Source organism: Stegodyphus dumicola, chromosome 8, assembly GCF_044657685.1.
Source record: "Stegodyphus dumicola isolate Sdum_Otavi_A_Nest chromosome 8, ASM4465768v1".
Classification (NCBI taxonomy): domain Eukaryota; kingdom Metazoa; phylum Arthropoda; class Arachnida; order Araneae; family Eresidae; genus Stegodyphus; species Stegodyphus dumicola.
This window is the reverse complement of record NC_140775.1, coordinates 55,887,495-55,912,056: the sequence shown is the minus strand read 5'-3', so window position 1 is coordinate 55,912,056 and position 24,562 is coordinate 55,887,495. Positions and strand designations below refer to the sequence as shown.

The 24,562-nt window shown below is 33.8% G+C and overlaps 1 protein-coding gene across 3 annotated transcripts in view; it reads left to right on the top strand.

Moving 5' to 3' along the window:
• Nucleotides 1-24,562, top strand: part of LOC118190284 (man(5)GlcNAc(2)-PP-dolichol translocation protein RFT1) — a 70,826-nt gene that overhangs the window by 16,174 nt on the left and 30,090 nt on the right. For 2 of the 3 annotated variants that reach the window (XM_085821871.1, XM_035360985.2), the window contains exons 3-6: nucleotides 5,370-5,486; nucleotides 12,556-12,745; nucleotides 13,758-13,859; nucleotides 17,825-17,947. In XM_085821871.1, coding sequence (XP_085677997.1) covers nucleotides 5,370-5,486; nucleotides 12,556-12,745; nucleotides 13,758-13,859; nucleotides 17,825-17,947 — 532 coding nt within the window. The remainder of the gene's footprint in view (nucleotides 1-5,369; nucleotides 5,487-12,555; nucleotides 12,746-13,757; nucleotides 13,860-17,824; nucleotides 17,948-24,562) is intronic. The other variant, XM_085821870.1, reaches the window with a different exon arrangement.

Here is a 24,562-nt window from a genome sequence, read left to right as displayed (position 1 = left end):
TTTTGTCTTTGTGTAGTGGCGTTTTTTGATGCTAAAATTGCCGCTACACAAAGCCAAAATATCAAGTCAAAGAATTGCACAAACTCTGTGTCCATGTGCCGCCAAAGATCACCAGGTTTCACTAAGGGGTACCCATAAATATACTTTTACCCAAAAGTGTTTTTTTTACATTAGATTTGACTCGTGCTTATCATCAGATCGCAGTCACTGATATACCAAAAACTGCTGTCATAACTCCTTTTGGATTATTCGAAATACCTATTATGACTTTTGAATTGTGAAACGCCGCTCAAACGTTTCAGTGTTTCATAAGTGAAGTCCTTCATGACTTAGATTTTAGTGTGCCATATTTTGATGACATTCTTGTAGCTTTGACAAATGAAAATGAGCACATGAACACCTTCATTTAGTCCTATAGTATAGTCGTCAATCCATCAAAATGTGTTTTCGGAAAATTCCAAGTGTCATTCCTTGGTCATGAGGTTTCCTCGGAGGGTGTTCAACCACTTTGGTAGAGTTACTGCAATTCAAAATTTTCCAGAACCCCCAAAACTGTCCAGGAGTTGCGCCTTTTTCTGGCCATGTTGAATTTTTATCGTCACTTCCCGCTCATGCTACTGCAAAGCAGACACCTTTGTGTACATATTTAATCGGCAGCAAAAAGATACGCGGCCAGTTATTTGGTCTGCTGAATCTTGCACAGCCTTTGTACAATGTACACCTTTGTGTACATATTTAATCGGCAGCAAAAAGATACGCGGCCAGTTATTTGGTCTGCTGAATCTTGCACAGCCTTTGTACAATGTAAGGAGGACCTAGTGTCGGCAACAGCTCTTAGCTACCTTTCTAAGCATCTGTTAGCATTAATGGGCTTGGGTGCTGTTTTGCAACGGCTTATGTGAAGGACCTATGTTTTTCCAGTGGTAAATTGGTCTACGGTGTCAATTTACATTTACCTGGGAGATTTCATACACCCTCCAAAAAATCAATCAATGTTGATCCTCGTGTTTCTCAGACAATTGCATGAAACCATGGCTGCATTAGCTCCTACACCCACAAGTGTATATTCTTCAAGACCTGTGTTTATTCCCAAAGAGCTCGCTAAATCATCACATTTGTGTTTAAAATGTGATGTGGCCCACATCTGGTTCTAGGTCGCACATCCAAAACCTATCGGTAACAAAGAGACAGTGGTGAGCATTAATCGTCTTAAAAACTGGCTTTTATTTTTGCACCAGAAACTGTCAAGACTAATACTTCAGTCACATCCCCTTCGAAGGCACCCACACCTTCACCCCATGTGTCTTTACCTCCAGTCACCACTGCATCATCACATGTGCCTGGATTACAGAAGCAGTGTTCCTCAGCATACGTGTTCTGGACATAGGGTCAGATTTAATCCTTGGTACCTTTAATTTCATTGACACTGGAGGAGGAGTACTGTGGTGATACTAAGAGAACTTGTTTTTGTTACTTGCCAACTGCATGCCCGAATCTCTAGCTGTAAATGAAACAAAAATTTTTGGGACGTGCTAAAATCACTTCATGCTCTGTTGCTGTCATTCTCGTCGCATTTTTTCCTCAGATGCAAATGTCTTTCGGGCTAATGTAATGAGTAGTTATGTGGTAATTGTTGTAATTGAATGTTTATTATTTAAAATCAACCATCTCTATATGAGTTAATAAATTATACAGTGGAGCCTAGCCAGGCCTCTACAGATATTAATTGTCGCACTCAGCGCACCACGAGAATATAAACACAATCTGTATGTTTCTAATATTTATGTTTTGTCATTTCCCTGAGTGTGTCCTTTAATTGCCATTTCCTGATATGTGATGATTAATGTCCTTTTGTCTTTTAGCTTTTTGAGGTTCTGTCGGAACGTTTTTAATACTGTGGAACCTCGAGATACAAGGAAAATATGAGCAATAAATTTGTCTGTACAAGCATTGACTTGATTAAAGAGCCAGGTTGTTAGTATGTGCGGCGCGTTTTCCGATCCGCCTCGACTCCGAGAATACCCTCGTCAGATCACTTAGTGTTCTTTGATCTACATGTTGTACTTGTGAGTGGTTTTTTTACATTTAACATGAAAATAATTATTTTGGGATGCCTCCCAAGAAGATTGTTGGTTCATATAGTGCTGAAAAAAAAAGGGGGAAGCCATCAGCATTGAAAGTAAGAAAGGAACAGTAGATAAACATAAGCAGGGTCTAAGAATGACGGAATTGGCGAAGACTTACGGCCATTCGACATAGATCTGCTTTTTTTTTTTTTAAGAAGAAATTAAGAAACTTGATCTGGCCAATGGAGTTACCATTACATCTGAGCACCGTTCAAAACTCCTAGAAAATGTTGAGAAGCTATTGTTGGTGTGGATTAACAAGAAGCAGTTAAAAGGCGATTTGGTGTCGGAAGCTATCATTTGTGCTAAGGCTAAGAAGCTGTACTTGGACCTTCTATGAAAAACACCAGGTAATATTTATGGTGTAAGTACAAAGTATTATTTATAATGAAAATGTATTTATATGTTGATATTTTTGGTGGTGCAGAATGGATTAACTGGATTTCCATTATTTTCAATGGGGAAGTTTGTTTCTAGATACAAGAAATTTGCTGTATGAGCTCAATGCTGGAGCGAATTAAACTCGTATCTCGAGGTTCCACTGTGTATGTGTTACATATATATTTTTGGCTGTGTGCTAGTACTAGTTTCAAACTCAACTGGAATATAATAACTGCTGAAATATTTACCAGTTTTTTTCTGTTTTCTTAATAAGCACTGTATTGCAATCCACTGCCCTCTGAATTTATGCTATATTGAAAATAAACACTGTATTAAAACAATTACATAGCAGAAATGTGTTCCCAGGGTATATAAAATTGCTTTGGGGGCTGGACTGCAGCTAGGAAGCGACATTGGGATTGTCATTCTCAAATGCCATAGAGCACTGGTCTCAAACTTGCTGCCTTCAAAGCAGTTTTATGCATCGTGAAACAATACAATTATCAACCTCTTTTTTTTTTTTTTTTTACTACTCCAAAGGGGCTTTGTTCCTGAAGGACTATTGTTTTCATTTTGCGTTGGTTCACTATAAATGTCCGTTTCACTTTTCAAACTGTTGCCACCAAATGTTAGAGTTCTGCATTATATTTGAAGAAATTAAATAAGGAAAAATCTGCATAAATGTATGTATATTTCTCACATTGTGATAAAACAACGGTACATAGAGCCATCGAATTTTGAATGACGTAATCCTACTATGAATATGGGCATGTGGAAGACCAAATTTGAAATCTGGAATTTGTTTTAATATCGATTTCATATTTTGTAAAATTTAACGAATTTTCGATTAACAAACTCGAGGATTTCAAAGCGAGTAATAGTAACGTACAGAAAAAACATTTTTATCTTCAGCACGCGAGACTCTGTATCGGAAATTCTAAAGATATGCTCAATTTAAAACTATTTTGCGATATTGCTGTTGAACTGGATTTTATGGTTTAAGTGCGAAAAACATTATATTTAATAAATAAAGGTAACAGACAAAATGTTTAAAAATTTAAAATCTGAAACCTTTCAGTTTTTTTTTTTTTTTTTTTTTTAAATGCATTGGTTTTATATTTAGAGATGCAAAGATATGGGCTGAGTTTATGTGCACTGGCTATTCCTGAAGGGAAAAGGATAGGATAAATTAGATTGAGAATTTGTCACTGTATACTTGTACCAGTCCACGTGTCTTGGGTAAGGAGGAAGAATTTCTGATATCTTCAGTAAATCAATAAATTTAGTTTGCAAGTCGACAGCTGATAGCTATTCAATATTCTAAAATTTCTGGTTTACTGGTTAAACAAAGTTATTTAGTGGTTAATTCAGCCTATAGGAATTACCCTAAATAAATGTCAATCTAAAATTTGATATTTTGATTAATTGTCAATACTTTTAAACTGCAAATTATAACCAATAGAAATTTCTTTCAGATACCGACCTTTAGACTTCAAATAAAAAATAAATATAAATTGGAATTTTACCTTTGTGTTGTTGTTATCATTATTTTTTATGTATGTTTGGTTAAATATTCAATAAGAGAAACTTAAAATCTATTTATTAATCCAAATGGGCTATTAGTCTCAAAATAGGATTTTGTGTTTAATCTTTCTAAAAGGTTGTATCACTTTTCACATTGTTGCCACCAAATATTGTTGCACTGCATTATTTTTAGCGTATTTTGTAAAAGTTTAATGAATTTTTGATTAACAAACTGAACAATTTGACGCTGTGTAAGGGATAACAGATGTTTGTAAAAGATTTTTATCTCCAGTGCATGGGACTGTATATTAGAAATTCTAAGGAAATGTTGTTTTTTAATATTTTGTGATTTTGTTGTTGAATTTTATGTAAGGTGATGACAAAAAACATGATATTTCACAAATAAAGCTAACACATATAATTAATTAATAAAAAGACCTCCCCCCAATTTTTTTTCGGGGGGGGGGGGGCAAGCCATCTTACTAAGAAAACTGAACGTTGATATGATAAGCTGAGAAAAGACTGAAAAAATAGAAAAATGTATGCCAACTGCTACTTTAAAATATTTGCAATTTTGTTATTCAGTTGTACATGGCATAAGTGCAAAGAAAATTATACTTAATAATAAAGCTAAAAAGACGAGAAATGGGTTAGCAGGAGTGAGTGCAACGTAGACTGGTATTCTGCAAGACCATTGGGAGCATAAGAAATCGTAGCAAATCCTTTTGGGCAATCGTTAAAATCTGAACCCTTTCTGATTTTTTTATGTTTATTTATTTATTTATTTATTTAATTTATTTTTTAACTTCATTAAAAAAATTATCTGACCTGTCAGCTGCTTTCAAATTGAGCATTCAGCCCACATGTACTTTGAGATCACTGCCATAGAGAATGGAAATACAACTTCTGTATTTCTTCTTTTAAGGTGCTAGTTTTCAATTTCTTACCATCTGGGATATATTTAGCAAATAGAATTAACACTGTATGATAGGGAATTGAATTTTTAATAAATATTTATCCCATTGATTTATATAATGAGAGATAATATTCACACTACATGTGTGCTGTTTCAGTTCTTACTAGATAAAATGCATTTTAATCATTTCAGGTAAATAATTAAATAAAAATTAATGTGAATGCATAAATTATCTTTAATTATAATATATTGAATGAATATGTTTGAGTAAGATATTTATATGTAATATTGATTTTAGCCAAAATTATTAGTTTTCTTACATTCTGTTTTTAATGATAATTTTTAATGTGCTCAGATTAATTATCTTATATATGTATTTAGGAATGTTGTGGATTTAACTGTCCTTATTTTTTTAAAATTAGATTGATGTTACTGTATTCAACATGTCATTGTATTACTCGAGAAGCATTCCGTCGTTCCTGTTTATCAAAGTTTAATTCAAGAACTGTACAAAACAAATTTAACCTTCTTTGGTTAACGTAAGTGAATATTTCTATGATTACTTTTTATTGGTGTAAAGTAGTATATTCCTTCAACAATGTTACATTGCTAAGATTCTGTGTATATGTGTGTGTGTGTATGTAAGATAAAAAATATGTACAGCAGATTTACTGTTCCCTTGACATTCTAATTTAATTATTCTAATTTCCTTTCTCCATGATGTTTTTCATAACACTGAATGATGTTGCTAATTTGGATCTTGAAATCAAAATTTGCAAATCAAAATCTTCTGCTTTTGAACTAGGCCTCCATGTTGGATGATGCACTTGCTTCTAGCTGCTCGTACCAATAAGATGCTGTTGTGCTGCTCTCTTCTTGATGCAACAGTATCAGAAATGTAGATGTTATGTTTTGGAACAGACATGATTAGTTATAATCTTGAACATACTTGAAAGTATTGTTCATGAATTTAAATATGAGACATTTTCATTACTCAATTTCTAAATATTTTTAAAAGGGATTGTGTGATAGTTTGAACACCCATTTATGAGGAAGTAGCAGTCATTGGTAAATTAGGTTTTTTTTTGGGGGGGAATACATTATCTAGGGAGGAAGGTAACCAGTGTTTGTTGCCAAAAAAATATTAATCTGAGTTGAGAGTTACGCTGCCATAAATCTATGATTTGATAGAAGATGCACTTAAAACTCATACTGTTGGTTTACAGGTTTCAGCTGAAAGCTTGCTGAGGAATTTAGTGCAGCTGTATTATCACTTCATGACAAATTTCATCAAACATTTCATGAAAAGTGTGATGACTTCATGGTTTAATAAGGCACCATTTAGCAAGACGAAACAAACATTTATTAAATATATAATTCAAAGCATAATATAATAGTTACTCAGAGCAGTACGTCGCTCCTACCGCATAGTACAATCTACTACCTTCCTCTTCCGAGGCTAACATGCAACTCCTAATAAATACATTAACCCTTCTCAAAGAAGAGCTACCTGCGCCAAGCATGCTCTGTTGATCGCCAAACAGTCGCCAGATATCACACCCCCGTCGTAAGATTGATGTTGATATTATTTACAAATCAATCAGCAATCTGGAAACTAAAATCTAGCAACTGTTTGCGATCAACGTGAAAAAGAAAAAAAAACTACATATACTTTTATACATTCTATCCTAATTTTCAAATCTCAATTACTATAGACATACCTCAATTTACTACATAAACATAGATAACACATTTTTATATATAAACATAGATAAATCATTTTTAACTTCACTTGTTCCGAACCTTATTATTATTGTAACAATTTATCAATTCTTAATTCAAAGAAACCAAGTTGATATTTTCTTTTATAAACATGTTAAAATATACCCTAGTATTATTCCAATGATGACAGTAAAATTATTAAGTTTCTTATATATATATAAAATTATATTCTTAACATTCCTTTTAATTAATGATGCTGCAGCATGATTTAAATCCTTGGGAGACAAATATCTAAATTTACCACTTACCTCGAATATTTGTTATCCAATAATTTCTCTATCTATTTCAAATTACATAAACATCTTATTTGCACAAAATTGTAAAATGATTATGAAAAGCAAAGAAAACTATCTAATTATTAACTATACAAAATGTTCGTGAAGATGAACAGTAAATTAATGTTCAAAGTTCACAAGTGGGAAGTCTGGATAATGCATCCGCGTTTGACAGTTTTTTTCCAGGGCAATGTTCTATTTCGAGATTATATTTCTGCAAAGCTATGGCCCATCGTTGTAATATGGACGATTGCGGAGCATTTCTCACTATAAAGGCTAGAGGATTATGATCAGTCACAATTTTCACCGATGAACCGAATATCCAAGGTTCAAACTTCTTCAATGCCCATACTATAGCATAAGCTTCTCGCTCTATTGTCGGCCAGCTCTGTTGAGGTTTCGATAATTTCTTGCTCGCGTAGCAGATGGGAAATTGCTTCTCTCCCCTTTGCTGTGACAAACATGCACCTATTCCGATTTGGGATGCATCAGAATGAATGACAAACGGATCCTGCAGTGTTGGGGTGATCAGCTCCGTTGACATCGCTAATCGTTCCTTCAGTTGTTGAAATATTGACTCATGAATTTCTTTCTATTCGAGTATTTCTGGTTGTTTATTTTTCGTGAGTTCTGTGTGTGGGTAGGCGATCTCTGCATACCCTGGGATATAATCGTGATAATAATTACATAGTCCTAACAGACTTTTAAGATCTCTTTTCGTTTTCGGCGTTTCCAGCTTCTTGATTGCCTCTATTTTCTCGGGATCTGGTTGATGTTTTCCTGATCCAATGATGTGTCCTAAATATTTAATTTGAGGTTTTGCAAACGAACATTTCTTCGAATTGATAGTAAATCCAAGTGACTCTAGTTTGGTAAAAACTTTATCCAGATGCCGGAGATGAGTGTCAAAATCCATGGAAAATATAGCTATGTCATCAATATAGGCTTTTGAAAATTGTTGAAATTCTTTCAGCGCGTTATTCATTACTCTCTGAAAAGTTGCTGCTGCGTTCCTTAATCCAAAGGGTAGCACTTTAAACTGATATTGACCTCGATGAGTTTTGAACGATGTGTACTCTTTACTTTGTTCCTCCATGGGAATTGCCCAATATCCTTTCAGCAAATCTAAAGTTGTTATGACGTTGGCTCTTCCTATACTGTACATTAAATCAATGGCATTTTGCATAGGAAAGTCACCTGGCTTCGTCACTGCATTCAAAACTCGATAATCTAAGCACAATCTGATATCTCCATTTTTTTTGCTTACACAAACTACTGGATGAGCTATTTCTGCATTACTTTCTTCTATTAGTCCCGATTTCAATAATTCTTCTACTTCTTCATCGACCTTGGGTTTCAATGCTTCAGGAATCCTATAAATGTAAGGTTTCTTCCTCTCCATATTGGGTATTAATCTAATTTTATGAGCTTCAACTTTAGCTATTTTCAGCTTTCCGGTGAATAGTGCTCGGTGTTTGTTGATAAGAGCTATCAATTTTCTTCTCTGCTGCGGATTCAAATTTTCTAAATTCAGATTTGCATCTATTTTAAAATCTTCCAGGGGGGTCGAGAGATCTTTTCCTGGTAAAGTTATAATTTCTCCAAATTCTTCTTCATTTTCAAATATCACTCCAACTGCATTGACACTAGCTTGGAATTTTCTAATTTTATTTGCATGAACATGTTTGATCTTTCCATCAGGTAGTTTTACTTTATAGGAATGAGGTGGGCAATGATTCACGATTTCTCCTGGACCAGTCCATCATGCATAGAGTTTGTTATTTGAATCTGGTATGAATAAATAAACTTGTTCTCCGATTTTGAAATTTTTTGGTATTGATCTCCGATTAAAGTACTCAGCATATTTTTGTTGTTTATCACTTGCAATTAAATTGGCTTGTTCGGCTGCTTGTTCTAACCTTATTTTTAAAAGTTGTAAGTAATTCACTGCCGATTCACTTAGATTAGGTGCTATAGGTATTTCTCCTGACCATGAAGACTTCAGTACTGCTAAAGGACCTCTTGGTTGTCTTCCATACATCAGCTGAAATGGTGAGACACCTGTGGTGCAGTTTGGTACTTCTCTGTATGCAAAGAGCAGGTATGGGATGTGCTTATCCCAATTCGAAGGATCAGTCCTGATGACATGATGTAACATTTGCTTGAAGGACTTGTTCCATCTTTCTACTAATCCATTTGAAGCACTGTAAGCAGGTGTAGAGAACCTAGGGTGAGAACCTAGTCTTTTCTGGAATTCTTTAGTTAATTTTGAAACGAAGTTACTTCCGTTGTCACTAGCTATTGTATTAGGGATTCCTGTTCTCATGAAAATCTCCAAAAGCGCGTCGCAAGTGGCTTTTGCTGTCAAGCTTCTCAGTGGAATGGCTTTTGGCCATCGGGAATATTGATCTACTAGACATAACACATATTTATGTCTCCTAGCAGAGGAAGGTTCAATAGGTCCAATAATGTCGATGTTAACTGTTTCGAAAGGTAATCCTGGCCTTCTGACCGGTGTGATGGGAATCTTGTCAGATCGCTTTTCAGGACTTTTCAACTGACAATCTTTGCACATTTTACAAAAGGTTTCAACATCTTGTGCTAATCCAGGCCAATAAAATGAATATCGTATTCGCTCCTTTGTTTTTCTTATCCCAAGATGTGCACCGAAAATGGAACTATGTGCTAATTCCAACACTTGTGCTCTTCTACTAAGTGGAAGCACTAACTGAAAAACATTCTGTCCTAATATTTTTTCTTGGTGATGTAAAAGATGATCAATAAATAAATAATTTCCTTTTTTTTCTATTGCTAGCTTCCATGCTTCTCTCAGCGAGGGACAGTTAACTTGCTCTTCGCGTAGGCGTTCAGCAGACGATAAGTCTGTGTTTACATAAACACTCGCCTTCTTCCCTTCCTCCTCTTCGTTTTTCTCCTCCATAAGCATTAGCGGGGGGGGGGGGGGATCGACGCTGTCGTTTGACTGTGCATTGGTGAAAAAAGTTTGTAAGTTTTCGCTTCCGTAATTATTTCTTTCTGCGTTTGGTTCTTCTGCCGCAGGATTAATCAACAGTTTGTATATTTCTGGAGTTATTAGGCAAGGCACATTTAGCTTATCAGTCACTGCAATTAATGTATCCACAAAATTAAATATATTGCTTCCATGATCTTTATGGTAAATAGGTACACGGCAAACTTTTGCTTCAATTGGTTGTCCGAAAGCAGGTGTTAGCAATATTTTACCTCCTTCTCTCTCCTCTAAATTTGGAATGAGCGATGAATGTACAATCGTTATCTGCGTTCCAGAGTCTACGATAGCTTCGATTTTCTCAGAGTTAATAAAAATATCTACTTTTTGCAGTGGTTGAACGATGCGTTCTGCGAATTCAGATCGTAGATGGGATGAGTCTACTTTAGCTACGATGGCTTCTTCTTTTGATGTTCTGTTTGAATTTTTTTGAGTTTTGGAATCATCCTTTCCCTTCTTATTTACTGCAGTTTCGTTCTTTCTTCTTTTGTCTGGACAATCTCTCGCGATGTGTTGATAATTTCCACAAATATAACATTCTTTTCTTCTCGCGTGAAATCTTTCGTGTTTTGGATATTCTTTTCTCATGGGTGGTGGAATATATTTGTCGTGTGCACATGTTGTATCCAGGAATCTTGGTGATCACTTAATTCCATTTCGAACTTCGTCGAAAGATTTTCCTTTGGCCGTGAAATAAATATCACATTCTGTAGCTAATTCTTGAGGCTTCAGCCATTTATTTCCTTGGCGTATTGCGACGTGTGCAGCTGTTTCTTCATCTAATGCTTGGAATAATTTATCGGAAATAATTAACTCCTTGAGTGTTTCGAAATCCTTTACTTCTCTTGACTTGCAGTAATAGTCCCATGTAGCTGTTAGTCTTGAAGCGAACTGGATATGCGTTTCGCCGGAATAACGTTTAGTTTTTCTGAAGTTTTCTAACCAGGTTTGAGGAGTAGGTTGATATTCCTTCAGAACAAGAGTTTTCACTTTTTCGTAATTTTGCAGATCTTCCTCCTTTATATAAACAAGAACATTTGAAGCTTTTTCTCCAATTAATTTCAATAATATTTCTGATTTGTATTCTTCAGGAACCTTCTTGTGCTTAAATGCTCTTTCGATAGAATCGAAAAATATATTCCATTCTTCTGCTCTCTTCGGTACTGGTATAGTCAGTGTTTCTACTCCTTTGATCAGCTTGTCCAGGGAAATTTCGGTTTCTCGTTCTGTGTTTTGTATTAAAGGTGTTGGACTTCTACTTCCTTCATTTTGAGTTGCTCGAATCTTCGCTAGTTCTATTTCGTGTTCTCTTTCTGTTCTTATTCTTTCTTCTTCCATTTGCATTCTTTCCATTTCTTCTTTTCTTTTTCTATTCTCCACTGTAGTAATCAGAATTTCTTTCACGAAATCAGCATCTTCGATGTATTCCTTGCTATTCTGGAGTTTGTGTTTCAGTTCTACCAGCTTCAAATCTGGGGATGCTTCTTCGCCAATTTCCAATAGAACTGTTACTAAATCCTCTTTCTTTGCGTTTTTGAACATTTTCTTCTATTTTCCTTTAGAATCAAGCCTTTCAAACTCTCGATTAAATAATTCTCACGTTTTTACTCTCTTTTGCAAATGAACACTTCTTTCGTTAGTTAGGCTTAACTTTACGCCTCTTCCGTTTTCAACGCTCTAAGCTTCTAACCTCTCTGGTTTTCTCGTAAGAGAGCGTGTTGTGATGACTTCATGGTTTAATAAGGCACCATTTAGCAAGACGAAACAAACATTTATTAAATATATAATTCAAAGCATAATATAATAGTTACTCAGAGCAGTACGTCGCTCCTACCGCATAGTACAATCTACTACCTTCCTCTTCCGAGGCTAACATGCAACTCCTAATAAATACATTAACCCTTCTCGAAGAAGAGCTACCTGCGCCAAGCATGCTCTGTTGATCGCCAAACAGTCGCCAGATATCACAAAAAGGAAGATTTTTTACTCCGTTCAAGTTAACAAAGAATTGAGGATAAAAAAAGTGTTTTGAATACCATATCATTATTAAAAAGATTAATTTCAAAATTCTTAGATTCATTGAGACTTGATGTTTGAAATATGACCCAGAACCAAGCATGGGGAGCATTATGAAAATTTGTGAGCTGGCAGAAAACCAGATTGCATTTTCAGAAGTTGCTAATCAAAAATGAATGTGATGTATTTTGTAACTTACCCTCTAAGAGCATTGGGTAAATAAGTATTATAGGGATAAAATAAGCTTTAATAAATAATTCTTTGTTAAAGCAGCCACTGTTTAAGCCTCTGGCAACATTTTAAATTACACATTACAGTTTGAGCAATTAAGATTGCCAGTTTTGTTGAATAAATGTGATAGCCCCTTTAACAAAGAAATACCATTTAATATCTAAAAGTTGTGTTCTTTGTTCAGTACTTCTGTAAATATTTTAGTACATTAATGCTGTTCATAAATTTTGATAAGGTATCTTCTAAATTATGATTAATTCTTATTTATCTTTTTAGGTTGCCAACTTGTGTGTTGTGTTCAATAGTGCTAGGCTACATATGGCTATATCTACTGGATAAGCCAGACCCTGTTGTTGTTCCCAACTATACAGCCGGAGTGAATATTGTACTAGTTTCTGTGTTCATTGAAACATTATCTGAACCTCTTTTTGTTTTTAGTCAGAGCTTTCATTTTGTGAAGTTGAAGGTAATTTTATGATTATATTGTGTGTAATGCATTGTCATAAACATAATTTCATTATCATGTGGGAAATTTTAGGGAAAAAATTGTGGATGGTGTTTGTGGGCTGTCTGTAAATGTAAATAAGAATCCATTTGGCACCGAAAATGGTGGCAAATATTCTGTTAAATATTTACTTCCCTGTTGCAATAATGTTCTTAGCCGTCAGTGTATAATATAGAAGAATAATAATTTATTATTTGCTTTGATGATTCAGCTGTCTGTGTTATGGATAATAAATGTTTGTTTCTGTGTCTGTGTTATGGATAAGATAACAAGGCTACTGACCCAAAGATAAAAAATATAAGAAAAGATGATAAGTTTAAGAGTCAGTACATAGAAGCAAGAACATGCTTGGTGACCTCAGTCTTGCTCTGCATTACAGCTTCATTGTAGGTGATAACTGACTGTGTCCATCAAAAATTTAGATAGAAGAGATAGACCAGAGAAGATCAGCTGAACAGTTGTTACAGTTACATAGCGACAACTAAGTAATCAATATACAAAAGTCTCTGATATAGTTATTTTGGCATAACTTTTGAAGCCAAACAACTCACAGTACTCCTATTTGTTATTATATTTCTAGCTATATAATTATCAAAATGCTTAATACTATAAACTTTCTAATATTTTAATCTAAATTAGTATTCAAATATTCAATTTAAATCAGGATTCAGAATTTATTGTTATTCAATAAAAGTTGTTGAATTTTTATTTTTGCTAACATCAAATATTTCAAGAATTATCAAATGCTGAGAATTTGTATTTTGTACTAGAGTGAATGAAATAATTATAAAATACTCATTTATTAAATATACATAATTTCGTACATTAAATGTATGGTATTTAAATACATTACATTAAATATATATTATTTAAATACATCACACTAAATATACATTATTTCTTATAGAAAAGTGTGTTTTACCCATTAGACAGAATTGTTGCCATATTATAATGCTTCTTATTCATATTTCAGGTAATCATTGAAGGTGTTATGCTATCTGCCAAGAGCATTGCCATGGTCATATTTTTGAGTAAATGGCCCGATCATGCTATGTTCTCATTTTGCTTAAGTCAGGTGATTAGTGATATCTAATTTTTATTAATTTTAAAGCTCTCTTTTAAAAAGATAGATTAAAAAGTCATCGCAAAAAATAATTGTTAATTGGTAATTTAGATTTAATAATGCATGATAGAATATTTTCCTTCAATCATATGATGGTTAATTATTTAAAGGGTTTTAATAACCTTTTTGAGAATCAAAATAAGCCAAAAAATACTATTGAGCATTTTATTCTAAAATGCTGTCATAGCCATTGATTTAATGCATAAAGTTTAAGATAATGTATGAATCTTTTTATATTAGAGCACAGCATGTTATTATAAATAATATAATAATTCATTAAATTATAATAAATAAACAATAAAATATTTCTAAACATAATAAATCTGTCTTAAATTAGTTATTTCAATAAACAAAGATCTAAACTAAATGACAAAAATATTTTTTATTGACAATATTTACTTTGGAAACAACAAAACTGTTTTAAAAGCTACGAGCAATACTTTTAATTTAAAGGGGCTTAAGAGGCAATATTGTTGGCTGAAATATGTTCATATGGGTTTATGGCTGCACATGAAATTACACAAATGAAAGAATCATATAAAGTATAAGGCTTCGGAAGTATGAAGTTATAGCATACACCTGTCCATAAAAAATTGCTGTGCTGTATCATATAATAATAATGAACATAAAATGTCTTCCAAACTTGATAATGGTTGAGTAAGTTTATCTTTTGAGTTAGTAATGGGAAATTAAATACCTTTTGGTAATTTGCATAAATAACTTGTCTTCTTGAACACTGGTGGTTCAATCCAAGTTCAAATCCACTAAATGGGCTAGCTGCTTGGAAGTTTTTATAGATTTGCCCACATATAATGCAGATAGGAGCCAGCTGTTCTTAAAAAGGTCTCCCATGAAGACATCCTTGTTAATAGACAGGATCTCACATGCTTTACATAATATAAATAACCCATTCTAATGGTTATTTTGTATTTTATCTTAGCCTTTTACTTCTTGGACAGCACACAAGTTGCCAAGTTGTAAAACTGATAATTACTATTAGACCATCCTGATATATATATTTGCAGCTGAATGGCTTAAATATGAGCCAGGTTTTCTTCAGTAATCCTTCAGTGTCATAATTAATTAACCCTGTCTAATTCAATATTTTGACCTACCACTGCCTTTGAGCTGTTATGATTAACAAAGTTTAGCTGAATCCCATATTTTGGATTTGGATTCAGGTCCAAAGCACATATGCTTAACCTTTTAAGATCAGGGATTTGGCACCTACAAGATCCTTAATGAGACTGGGTCTTTTGTACCTTATGCTTTCTTCCTTTCTTACCTTATGCTTTTTTAGTCCGCTGCTGTTTTCAACAATGGCTCTTTTAGGTAGTTTATTCACCGTTAAAGAAGTGTATTTACTTAAAAGGAAAGGAAATGTGAGGATTGTTGTCTAAACTGCCAAATGGTTTACCTTATGGAGGGAAAATTCATATGTGTAGTTGATTCCAAATCAGACTACTCAGTGGTGCACAGAAGAGAATGTATATTTCCATTATAAATGTCATTCTGTTCTACATATTATAGCACATACCTTTCTTTAACAAAAAAAAAAAAAAAGGGGGGAGGGTCAGAAATTTTAAGTAATGAGGATTTTAATTTATCTTACCAAATTAAGTGCCCTTATATAGTGGTAACAAAGCTTAATTCCATTAAAGTTACAGAATTTAACCATTATTTATTATTTTATAGATATATTTAGTTTTTTTATTTATTATGTCTCAGTCCTTTTTTTTTTTTTTTTTTTTTTTTTTTTTAATGCACCTGAAACTTTTTTCATGCATTTCATGAACTTTGAAACATCTTGCAGATGTTGCTGTAAACACAAATATAACTTACTGCAGTATTTCCTTGTAATATTTAATATGTCTTGTTGTGTATCTTATTGAAATTATTTATTCTTTAAAATTTTTTACATGGAAGGAATGGTTAAAATAAAATATTAATGCTACATAAATGATTAAGAACTTGAACTGTATGGAAATGTTAAAATTTAAAATTTTAAGTCTTAACAGAAGTTAAAAATTTGCATGAAAATGTAATGTTTAAGAGCAAAAACTGACAAGCATTTAAAATATGCAGTGTTTAATTAAAATATACTTGTATTATACATTGTTGGTATATTTTGTATTGCAAATTTTTTAAAGCAAAAAATTTTAAAATGGGAAAGGCAAGATTGGGCAGTGTGTGTAGTTTTTGAAAGAATGGGAAGAAGTTATGTTTCGTATACACATTACACATAGGAAAGACCACGAAAACACCTATGCACAAGATAATTAGTTGCTGTCTTCAATACCTAGTATTATGATTCTGTGTTTTATGATTTTACATAATTTCACATTTTACAAACTCTTATAGAAGCTTTAGTATTTCTTCAGTCAGCTTTCTTTCCTATTTTGACATAACACTATAAAATTATGCAAAATAACTTCAAGAAATCTCCCAAAAATATCGAATATTTGAAACAAACATAAGGCTTTTGTTATGATTTCCGAATGAGGTTGTCTTTGATTTCTGAAGCCGCTAGAATGAAAAGGGAATGATAGGAAACCAGATTCTTAGCATACAGACTTTTGAAAGTGATAAGTGGTTTAGTATTCCAGAGACATCAAACATTTCAGCCAGAGCCATTTCACTCTTTCGCTTCAGCTTAGAAAATAGGAGAAAAAGACATTATTAGTAGTAGAAAAGTAGACATGCTCATCCTTTCAAATAGGGAGTACAGAGGCTAATATGATAGCCATCCTGTTCCAAAAAGGTTAATGTTGCTATTTATTTGCAGTGCATGGACATGTAAATTATTGATAAGTTCTTCAGACTTGTGCACTATACTTATGCTGCACTCTGTATGCTAGAAGTGACCACCATTTTTCTTGAAGTATGTTATGCATTGCTGTGTGTTTCCAGTAATTTGATGATGTGTCTTTTACTGTGTATGCTAGAAGTGACCACCATTTTTCTTGAAGTATGTTATGCATTGCTGTGTGTTGCCAGTAATTTGATGATGTGCCTTTTAGAATACCTTACCTAGGTAGAATTCACTTAGTGATACTTTGTGTAAGGCCATGGATCATGTAATAAATATCAAGAGTCACTGAGGATTCTGAGGAATGTTTTAATAATACAATTTCCAAGAATCTGGCCAACATGGTTGCTGTATTTGAGCAGCCCTATAATTTTTTTTATTATTATTATGTTTAGGTTGCAAATATTGTTTAAGAATTCGGAATCATGAAGTTTTGATTTTTATAAAAATTGTTTCACTTTCCACTTCCTGTTTCATTGTCTTTTATTATGATTTAGCCATGCTTTAGGCAATATAAAGCCGTATTTGGGACAAAGTTAATAAATTTATGTTGTATTGCGTTTATCTTTTTAATTTTTTTTTTTTTTAATTTTTATTTAGAGATAGATGAATGTTAATTATCCATGAGGCATCATGAAACAATTTTAACTAATTTGTTATGGTTATCCATGCATCCAGAACTAAGTCACAAACTCGCTGGCAAGTAATTTTTCATGAAGCTAGTACTTCAAATCCCACAGCTGTTTTCAAAATGGGGGAAAACTAAAAATTCCAGCAATCTGTTTTCACTTAAAAAAACTTGGTATCCATACATTTCAGCATTGAGTACCTGCCAAAACAGACATATGCTACATGTATAGCTGGGTTGCCTCATAAATATTGTTTGGTGACATCATTGGGTTGCCTCATAACTATTTTGGCAACATACTCCTTTGCTTCATAAATATTTTTTCCTGAATTTTCGTGATAGTGTTAATGTATTTGTATTGCGTTACATTCACGTTTAATACCTTCTTTAAATATTTTTGTATAAGCTGCTATTTAGTTCTGAAGCTGAAATAATTTTAGTTAAGTGTTTTAAGTTATTAATTTTCTATTCTTTTTGCAGGCATTAGGTTCAGTCATTTATACATTATCATATTATGTCTACTTTTCATGGTATCTGAGTGTGAACAAATCCATTTTACCTGTGCGACACATAAAGGATATACTTCCTAAATTCTCTAAACAGGTATGTGGATAAAATGCTTCCAACTGTTTTGTTATTTTTGAAATACTTTTAAAATGTAGATCTTTTTTTATTTCCTTGTTATAAAAATATATTTTAAGTGTAAAAATATTTAAAATTTTTTAATATAGAGTATTACAAAAGAAGGAAAACATTACAGTATATATTATGGCATTAAACAAATGTATTGCTTTGGGGGAGCTAGAAAGAAAGTAAAACCTTGTATCTCGGCCAGTGTTGCCAGAAACTTTTGATGAAAAATGTAATGTTTCATCTTTGAATTAATTTGCAGTTAATTTAAATTACTTTTCAGTTAAATTATTTATATCCATTGGTGAACGATATTTCTTGTTTGGATTGGTAACATTGTTGTACTAATTTGTTTAAGTTTTTTTTTATTATTATTATTCATTTTTTTCTTGCTTTACTTTAATTATTAATGCTTTTTCAGTCAATATTTCATTTTGATTGTTAAAAATTTATCAAATGATGATTGCTGATAAAAAAAAGTTACTTTTTTCACTGTTTAATTTATTTGTGTTGCTATTTACAACGAGACAATTTTTTCACTTTAAAATATACCTTCACATCTTAACTTCTAAAAGTTTGACTCTGTTTTGTTTACACTTTATTTATGCTAAAAAATTTCATTTTAAAATTAATCTAGTATAGTTTTAAATAGAAGTATATTATAGGACAAATACTATGAACACATTCTAAGACAGTTATCTGTTTCCAAACATACATTTTGTTTTTGCTTTCATCATTATAAAATTGTAAAGAAACTACAAAATCAAATGAAATTAGCCAAAAAAAAAAACGTAAAATATTATTAATTAGAATATTTATAATGTTAATAGGTTTTATGATGACTCTTATTATAGTTAGCTTTTAATCTGTATGTTGCATTATAAAGGGACCTTAAGTCAAATTTTTTATTTTGCTGTCCTTTCGGATTCACATTGTTGTGTAATGCAAAAATCTCCTAGTTTTCATATTTCAAGGTTTGTAATGGTGTTAATGTAAGCAGCAATTTCTATCAGCAACACAATTTTAGTTTAACAGTTTTACTGCTTTTCATCTGTCATATTTGAGTAGACTAGTTTTTTTAGCAGAATTCTCTTCTAATAGGACAGAAGGTCTACCGTCCTATTGAGGCTGCCTTACCATTCCTACAAATGGAAGAAGATTGTTCTTATGTTTTTCTGGCCTTCTTTCTTTTCTGGTAGTTTGCAGGGACTTAGCTAGAGGGGGGAGAAGGAGGAACATCTGTGTCCGCATGCAGCGTCCAAGGGGCACCGAACTGATAGTGCAAATTTTTAGAAAGAAATGTTATCTATTCTTGGCAAACGAGAGGCACGAGGTCTTCAATTGTCCTCAGGTGCTGAAAATCCTAGCTTACAGCTCTAGCATTTTGCCAAGAACTACCTATCTAGATGAAGGATCTAACTGGAGACATCAACTGCAAAATGTAACTTGCAGAACTTTCTAGTATTGGAAGAGTGCATATATATTTTAGTAGTCCAACAGTTTTCGCACATAAAGTTACAATTGTTCACATATTGAATTCTTAAAAGTGAGTTACACTTTATTTTCTTTACTTTCATCTTGTGTGTATGTTGGCCTTGTAATTTTTAGAAATAGCATACTACAAGAAGTTAATTGGTCCAGTTGAGCACAAGGTGAATTTGCCATTCATGATATGTGGAGGTCACTTACAAATCCTTCCAGTACTTGTCAGAATAGAACTCTGAAATAAAATATTACTGCTTAGAGACAGAATGAAAATAGAAAAAGAGCTGAATTTTTTTCATGTGATATTTTGCAGCAGATCATCTTCGAGCTCTGGTACTGTTTGAAGATTCATAAACAGCTTAGTTCTCTGATCCTGCAATTTGAAAACATGTTTTCTAATTGTCACCCTCGTGGTAAACTTCTAGAGTATCAGTTCTGCAGAATGAAATGGCACCATTGTTGTCATCAAGTGTGAAATTTCTAATAATTTTTGATTGGTTGTAAAGGACAGATTGGACTCCTATGAATCTTGTTTTAAATATTTCAGAATATGTATAAATACAATACACATAGCTGTGTCAAATAAATAATTAAGACAGTTAGCTTCTTGACCCTTTTTCTAATCACTGTTGCACCAGTAACACTAAGCTAAAATATTTAATAATTTATCGGAAGATTTGAAACACTAGTATTTGTATAGTTTCTGCTACTGAGAAGTTTGATTGGCACCAAGTGACAATAATTTTCCAATAAATATCTCCTTTTTGTTGCAATAATTTTTATCTATAAAAGTACATGCTAATTTTTTTTTATATTATCTTTTATGTGTTTTGTGTTTATTGTTTTCTTTGTTTACTGTGCTGAGAAATAACAAGATAAAAAAGCTTTCAGATGAGAGCTTTTCTCAGAATCACAGACTCATACCCCAAAATTAAGAATATTGTAATTTGTATGTAATGTAATTACATATTGCTAAAGAAAACATATTGTGGAATGTCAAAAATTGCTACAAGTTGCTAACTAAGAGAATAGGAAATTGGATCATATGTTCCTTGCCTGCTGTTAAGGAATAGAGTTATTTTTTTTTTTCATAACTAATGATAGACATCATTTAAACAAATGAGACCTGGTGCACATTAAAGTCCTGAAGTATAATTATTAAGCAAAATGGTACAGATCATTTCCACATGGCAAAACAAGGTATGTAAAAGGAAAAGAGGGTAAGATCTTCTTACAACTATTTTCAACAGTTATGAAAAATGCTCATTCTGCTCAAAAATATGGTTAAATATGAGTCCATCAATCTTTTTTTTTTTTTTTTTTACATGGATGCATATGTGACATCAGTTATTCATGCTATCTACTGAACTATTGACTCATTAATCTCTCAGAGCGGTTTTGAGTTCCTGTACCTGTTTCAGGAGGATTCTGTTTTAGAGCAATAGATCTCACCAGTCCATCGAAGATTTAGGCCAAGGGAATACGCAGTCATTTCAGGTACTCAATATTTATCATGCTAGCATATCAGGCAGTTAAGTTGTCTTCTGTGGATGAACATTATTATCCATGAACAGAAAGTCAGGATTAATTGCACTGCAAAAATAGCAGGCATAACCTAAGAGAATTTTAGTGCAGTATTTGCTGGGATGTAATTGTCTAAGATGTGAAGAGGCGTTCCACCATTATGAATAATATTCACCCACACAATTTCTCTTTTTCCATAGTTTTCTGGACATTCTGGTAATGGTAGCATATTCTTCTCTTTATCTACACTAGCTGGTGTCCAGAATCATTGTTGCTGAACCTAACAAACATGTTCTTTATAGCAATGTAATCTTCCCCAACGGTGGTATGCTATAGAAGAATGCATGCAACAGGCTTAAGTGAATATTAGTTACTAGCTGAGAAATAATTCTTTAAGATATGGGATTGCCACTAGTGTTGGCCAGATTTGCAGCTGTCTGGTCAGGAATAGCATTTCTGTTCCATTTTGCAACTAAGATGACATATTTATCCTTCTGGGGTGTAGTGGTCTTTCTACAGCCTGTGGCATGTTATTGCATAGCTCTTTTATGTTCAGCAGCCTTCTTTGACCATTTTGAAAGACACTTGCCTGCCTCAAGATGTCCAACTGATCAACCATGGTAGCATGCACAAAAGTGATGTCTTATTCTACAGTTAGTATTTACTGGGGAAAGGAAATTTACAGTAATATTTTCAGAAACTAGCAATGTGATTTTTCTTTCGGTTGCTACTGCTTGAAATTAGGAAGAAGGAACAATGCAAATGCACCGCTTTTTATACAAATAGGTCTTGTCCACCAGTGCCTTCTATACCTATTTCTTCTCTGAATGCATGGCTGTCAGGAATGAAAATTTGCATAAATCATTTGTTCTTTAACAGTTGTCAAGTAGCATATTTCTAACAAGGGTATGAGTATTTACTGTTGCTAAGTAAATAAGTAATTGGGAAGATGAAAGACAACCAAAAATTCTACGAGGCGTATTCGGAAACTAAGTACCATTTTGAAAAAAAAATAGTAAAACAATTTTTTCGAATCCAATTTTATCTTTACGTGAAAGTACATGTCTTAAACTATTTTTCAACATACTTTCCGCCAATGATCAAACACTTGTCATAGCGGGTGACCAGTTTTTGTATACCATCATCAAAGAAACTTCCCTCCAGTTTCGATAACCACAAATCCACAGCATTTTTCATGTCATCATCAGATCCAAAGCGCTTGCCACCGAGCTCGCACTTCATGTACAGGAACAAGTGATAGTTGGACGGCGCCAAGTCCGGGCTGTACGGCGAGTGATCGAACTGCTCCCAATGAAACTGTCGAATTAACGATTGAGTGACATCAGCAGTATGGGGCTGAGCATTGTCATGGAGCAACACAATTCCTTTACTGAGCATTCCTCTTCGTTTGTTTTGAATGGCATGCCTTAGTTTTGTTAAAGTCTCACAATATCATGCCGCAATTATGGTTTCACCTCTGGGAAGCAATTCAGTAAGCAAAATGCCTTTCTTATCCCAGACAACACAAACAAACATGGAAAGGTCATATGGAACAGAATAATTCAGTTTTCCAGGCTGAAGCAACTGCAATTCGCAAAGCTATCGAGTTAACAAGCCTCCCAGTAGGATCCACTATTAATATTCTTACAGACAGCCTCTCGGTCATATATGCCTTACGAAATCCCAGACATCCTTCTCCTATCATAGCGGAGATTCAGGACACGCTGAAGGAGCGTTCGTCGACAATGAATATCATCATATCTTGGGTAAAGGCGCATGCCGGCATTCAAGGTAATGAGGAAGCCGACAGGCTAGCAAAAGAAGCAGCTCACAATATCAATGCACAATGCACCAAACTCCCGTGGTCTCACCTTAAAAAAGTGACAAGGACAGCAGCTCAGCACCAGTGGCAATGGGAATGGGACTCTACCAAACAAAGCAGGAAGACCTATGAATATTACCATAAAGTTTCGCTCGATCGTCTCGAGTCATCCCCACAAATAACGAGATTTGTGACGGGGCACGGGCCTTTCCCCTCCTATTACTCTGAGAGAGGAATTGCGAATACCAAAAGTTGTGTCTGTGGAGGCATTGGTAAACCAGACCATTACTTGACCCAATGCCCTCTAACCGTACAGTGGCATGTGCAGCTTCCGGAACAGGCAACTTCTCATAAGCGTTATCTGATCAAACAGCCAGCATTTCGCATCAAAATATGCAAGATAATGCAGAAGCTGGAGGAATTGGGAACAGATTTGTGCAGCGTAGAGTAGTTCCATGTCAATCTCTCTTCTATCTTTTTTTATTTAGTTATTTATTTTTTTATTTTTTATTTTTATTGTATATATTGTGAAACATATATGTATTATGGCCAATGAAAATTATTATGGACTATGTATGTATTATGTAACAGGCTCAATATATTATGAACTATGTAAGCAACTATGTACTGTGCAAGCATGTATATGTATGAACTATGTAAGCAAGTACTTTGAAAGAGCTATGTATTATGAACTACTTGTATATAAGCATGTACTTTGAACTATGTAACTATGTAAGCATATATTATGAACTATGTAACTATAAGCATATGTTATGAACTATGTAAGCATGTATACAGGACCAATGTATGCCCTTTTAGGCCCCATGAGGTGTTGCCCTGGATAGTTGCGGAACCTGGACTAGACCCGAATAGTCTTAGTAAGCTGCACGGGTGTCCAGATTCTGCTCTCAACTTAACTCAACTATCCCAGAAGACAGTGCACATGATTTTTTGTGATGACATTGTCACTTTGAACTTTTGTTTTTCGGAGAATGAGTGTGTCTCCACTCCATTGATTGTTGTTTCGATTCTGGTGTGAAATGACACACCCAAGTTTCATCACCTGTCACAATTTGGTTTAAAAAGTTTTCTCCCTCATCACTGTACCGCGTGAGAAATGTCAGGGCACTACCAAGTCGCTTTGTTTTGTGAACAGCATTTTTGGAACCCATTGGGAACACAGTTTGCGATAATTCAAGCGGTCAGACACAATTTCGAACAAAACAGTGTGTGAAATTTGTGTAAATGCCTCTGAAAGAGTTGTCATTGTGTGAAGCATCTGTTCTCATGAATTGCTTCATCAACTTTCCTTACCAAATCATCGGTGACAACAGAAGGCCGTCCACTCCAAGCCTCGGCATGGACATTTGTTCGACCTGCGTTAAACATTCTTATCCATTTTCTCACCATTCCATCACTTATCGCGTATTCACCGTAAACTTCTGTCACTTGACGATAAATTTCGGCCGGTTCCTCGCGTTCAAAAATTTAATCACGGCACGAATCTCACAGTCAGCGGGAGAACTGATTGTCTTAAACATTTTGAATGTGCACAGCAAACTGAAAACACAACATAGAGCAACCAAAATGGCGACAATTGAAAGTCAGTGAAGAAGAAAGACTAGTGCACATGCGCGGGATGCCTACCACAGCGCTGCGACGGCGCTAGAATGAAACGGTACTTAGTTTCTGAATACGCTATGTAATACACATATTGAAAATTAGTCACCAGTAATCCACGTGAACATACCTAATTT